This window comes from Mirounga leonina, unplaced genomic scaffold (assembly GCF_011800145.1).
Source record: "Mirounga leonina isolate KUSES-001 unplaced genomic scaffold, KU_Mleo_1.0 Mir_195, whole genome shotgun sequence".
NCBI lineage: Eukaryota > Metazoa > Chordata > Mammalia > Carnivora > Phocidae > Mirounga > Mirounga leonina.
Genome location: NW_023270490.1, coordinates 12,258,354 through 12,262,171, shown reverse-complemented (window position 1 = coordinate 12,262,171; position 3,818 = coordinate 12,258,354). Strand labels below are relative to the sequence as shown.

The 3,818-nt window shown below is 65.0% G+C and overlaps 1 protein-coding gene across 1 annotated transcript in view; it reads left to right on the top strand.

Annotated features, from left to right (window-relative positions):
* The window catches only part of GMEB2 (glucocorticoid modulatory element binding protein 2), a 26,067-nt gene extending 23,255 nt beyond the window's left edge, over nt 1-2,812 (top strand). Inside the window, 1 exon segment of the mRNA XM_035025569.1 lies at nt 53-2,812. Coding sequence (XP_034881460.1) covers nt 53-711 — 659 coding nt within the window. The 3' untranslated portion in view covers nt 712-2,812.
* The last annotated feature ends 1,006 nt before the right edge of the window (nt 2,813-3,818 follow it).

Below are 3,818 nucleotides of genomic sequence, written 5' to 3'. Positions count from 1 at the left end.
CCCCCGTCCCCCCGTCCCCGCGGTGACGCTCTGCCCCCCGTCCCCCCCACAGCCCTGGAGCAACAGTGTGATGAGCACCGCCGTCGGGCCAAGGAGCTCAAGCACAAATCTCAGCACCTCAGCAACGTGCTCATGACGCTGACGCCCGTCTCCCTGCCGCCCCCCACGAAGCGGCCCCGGCTGGCAAGGGCCACGTCCGGGCCGGCTGCCATAGCCTCGCAGGTGCTCACCCAGTCTGCCCAGATCGCCCTCAGCCCCGGCGTGCCCGTCCCCCAGCTGACCGGCGTGCCGCTCGGCAAAGTGGTGTCCACCCTGCCCTCCCCCGTGCTGGGCAAGGGCCCCCCCCAGGCTGCTCCTGCCAGCTCCCCTGCCTCGCCACTGCTGGGGGGCTACACGGTGCTGGCCTCGTCGGGCGCCACCTTCCCTGGCACGGTGGAGATCCACCCGGACGCGTCCAGCCTCACGGTCCTGAGCACGGCCGCCATGCAGGACGGCAGCACTGTGGTCAAGGTGGTGAGCCCCCTGCAGCTGCTCACCTTGCCGGGCCTGGGCCCCACCCTGCAGAACGTGGCCCAGGTGTCACCTGGGGGCAGCACCATCGTGACAGTGCCCACGGGGGCCGTCGAGAGCGCCATGGCCGCCTCGGGGCCCGAGGAGCACACGGCCACCATTGAGGTGGCTGCCCTGGCGGAGGGCCATGAGCACAAGTAGACGCTGGTGGAGGGCGAGGCCCCTCGCGGGCACAGGGCTGGCCGCCTCTCCTCAGGCCGCGGCTGGGCGGGAGCGCACAGCCCCAGCGCCCCGCGGGTCCCGTTGGGCTGAACCAAAGAGAGGAAACACCAAAACAGACGAGGAGCAGAAGGGATCTCGGACGACAGACCTGTGTAGCCAGCCTCGCACTCGCACTCCCTCCCCCTTCTTTCTTAGGAAATACGTTTTTCCATCTGTTGCTTATTGATCCTGTTTACACGTTGGGCCTGATCAGGAGCCAGGCAGAGAGGACGAGGAGGCAGAGCCGGGGAGCGGGGCCCGGACCCCGTGGGTGCGAGGGGCCCCTGGGGGGGCCTGAGCCGGCTGGGGGAGGGGTGTCACTAACACATGTCTTGGGAACCGTCCCCAAGTGTGGAAACCCATGGATCCTATGGATTTGGTTTCTTCCCACAGTTTTCTGTAGGTTTAGTGTGGCCCGGCACCCTGTTCTCCCGTCTCTGGAACAGGCCTCGGTGCTGCCGCTGGTCCCCACGCGGCTCTGGACTGGGGCTCCCGGGCACGCGGGGGTTGGAGTGCAGCCTCCAGGGCACCCGCCTGAGCAGAGGGCCAGGGGGCCCCGTAGCATGAGTTTGCCGTCTGCTCACCTCCTTGTACCCGGCAGGGGCCGTTGCACACGCACCGTGGGTGTCTTTAAGTGGATTGTTTAGTAGGCTTCTAGGAAGAGTCCGATTTGTAGCATTTTCAACCTAAGCAACGCTGAGTGCCTAGGCTCCCCGAATTTGCTCTGGTTCCAGAGTGCTTTGTCCAAGCAGTTGTCAGGACGGCCCGCGGGGACTGTATGCTGGTGGTTCCTTCTGCTCTGGCCGTGAGCTCTTGGCACCGACAGGCCACCCAGGGGCGTGGGACGGTGGGTGTGCCCCTGGGGCCTTGGTCGGGGTTAGGGGGTGACCAGAACAAGCCGGGAACTGAGGAGGATCTGCATGGGCCGAGGGCTCATTGTCCACCCCTGTGCTCAGCCTGTTGGCGGGGCCATCATAACAGCCTTAGCACTTAGCCCCCCCGAACTCCCTATGCCCCCTGCCTGGAGGTGGAGGTGTATTTGGGGTGATGGCCCAGTAGTCTGGGCCAGGGCCGGTCAGGGTGGGGCCCTCCGTGGGCCACGTGCAGCTCTGATTTCGGACGCAGGAGGGAGAACAGGCAGGGTCCCCTGAAGGCCTGGAGCCGTCTCCGGCAGGGCCCCAAGGCCCGTCCGAGCCCTTGAGTGGCAGGCCCCTCAGACCTGCCAGTTCTGTTGCTTGCTGAACACCCTTCTCTGGGAGAAGGGGGGGGGCGGGCTTCAGAGACAAGACGCTGCCCCACTTTGTGCTTCGAAGGGAACTGAGTTCTGTGTGTCCGTCCTTCCATCCGTCGGGTGCCCCAGACCTACCGGAGCGGGCCTCACCCCCCGAGTCAAGCCACCGACTGAGGTGGTCTTTTTCTGTTTTCTTTCTGTTGCGTACATGTTTGCTGTTCTTGTGGGTCAGCTGGTTTCAGCATGATGTTTACTTGCTGGTGTACGTGCTCATCTTCACGGTGTCCTGATGCCTGAGGCAGTGTGATCCCCGGGGGGGGGGGGGGGGCGCCACCCCACCTGGCCTGTCCTGTCCGTCTGCACCAGCTCAGACCATAGGAGAAACCACGTGGCTGATAAAACCGTGTCTTGTCCTTGGAGGCTTTGTCACAGTCAGCCGCTGCCCTGCCCTCAGACCGCAGGGGTGCTGGGGGGAAGTGCATGTCAGAGCCATAGAAACAGAAGCCACAGCCCCGAAATAACTGCAGCACGCCCCCCTTTCCGCCCGGGCTGGGGGGCAGACACCTGTGCCTGGCAGGGCCCCAAGCGGGGAGGGTTCCTGGGGCTCTGTCAGTGCGCCCGCGCCTTCCAGTCCCCCGGGGCGGGTCCGCGGCGGCTTCTGGGGAGCAGGACTGGATTGGGTTTTTCTCGCAGTGCCGAGTGCCGGCTCAGAGGCAGCCTGGGGAAGGGAAGCATCCGGGTTCTACTTTGTATGTTGTTTTGCAAGTATCTGCTTGGTACTTTGATTTACAGTAAAAACATTTTTCATAATGTGTGTCTGAGTCTTGTGATGAAAGCTTGTGTGGGGGGGTCAAGTTCGTGTGGGCCTGTGCCCGCTGCAGACGGCGCTCTGAGCGAGTGCTCGGGGGCCCCAAGGCCCTTCCTCTGTCCTGAGGTCAAAACTGTCTTCACGTCAGCGCCAGGTGCCGGGCCTTCCTCCCCGCCTCCACCCTGTGCAGCCTTGACGCCCATGACTGGTGGGCCCTGGCCCTCAGTGTGTGCGAGTCCGCACCTACAGAGGTGGTCAGGTTTAGCTCGTCACGTGGTAGCACTGCAGCAGCCCACGTGCAGGAGCCTCGGGGCCCCGCGTGCGAGGGGTTCCCGGTGGGAATGCAGGGCCACCATGCGGAAGTGGAGCGGCCCCCCTGCCCTTCCCCATGCGGGAGGTTGAACCACTTGCCAAGAGAGGGTGGCAGAGCCAGGCTGTGATCCGGGCTCCCTGCCCCTGGTTGGGAGCTGCTGCTGGGACAAGGAGGAGCAGAGGCGACCCCCAGGCAGCTGGGGAGGCCTGCGGGGAGAGGGAAGGCCTGTGTGGGCTCCCCGGAAGCGGGGCGTCCTCTGCAATGGGTCTGAGGGGCTCATTTGTGTCCTCGATCTCTTGCCTGCCACAGCCCTTTCTAGGAGTCCCTGGACCACCGTGCCCCCTGCTAAAGATGCTTTGAAGGCTCCCCACTCCTCTCAGGAGGAAACCAGCCCCCCCGTACCAAGGGCCCCTCCTCGCCCTTGTTCCTGGTGAGGCATGTGGGGCGGCTCTGCAGCCACCCCCCCTTTGTGCATACCCCCCCAGAGCACCGCAAGCCCAGTGGGCAGCGGCTCCCCACTCCTGCGTGCTCAGCTGGGGAGCAGCGGGGGCAGGAGTCTGCCCCGGGGACATCCGCTAATTGAGCACTGCTGAGCTTGGAGGCTCCTGCTCTTGGCTCTCTGTCCTGTGGCTTGGGCACCACCCCACCTGAAGTGTCACGGGGATATTAATGAGGGGCACAGCCCTCCCCCAGGG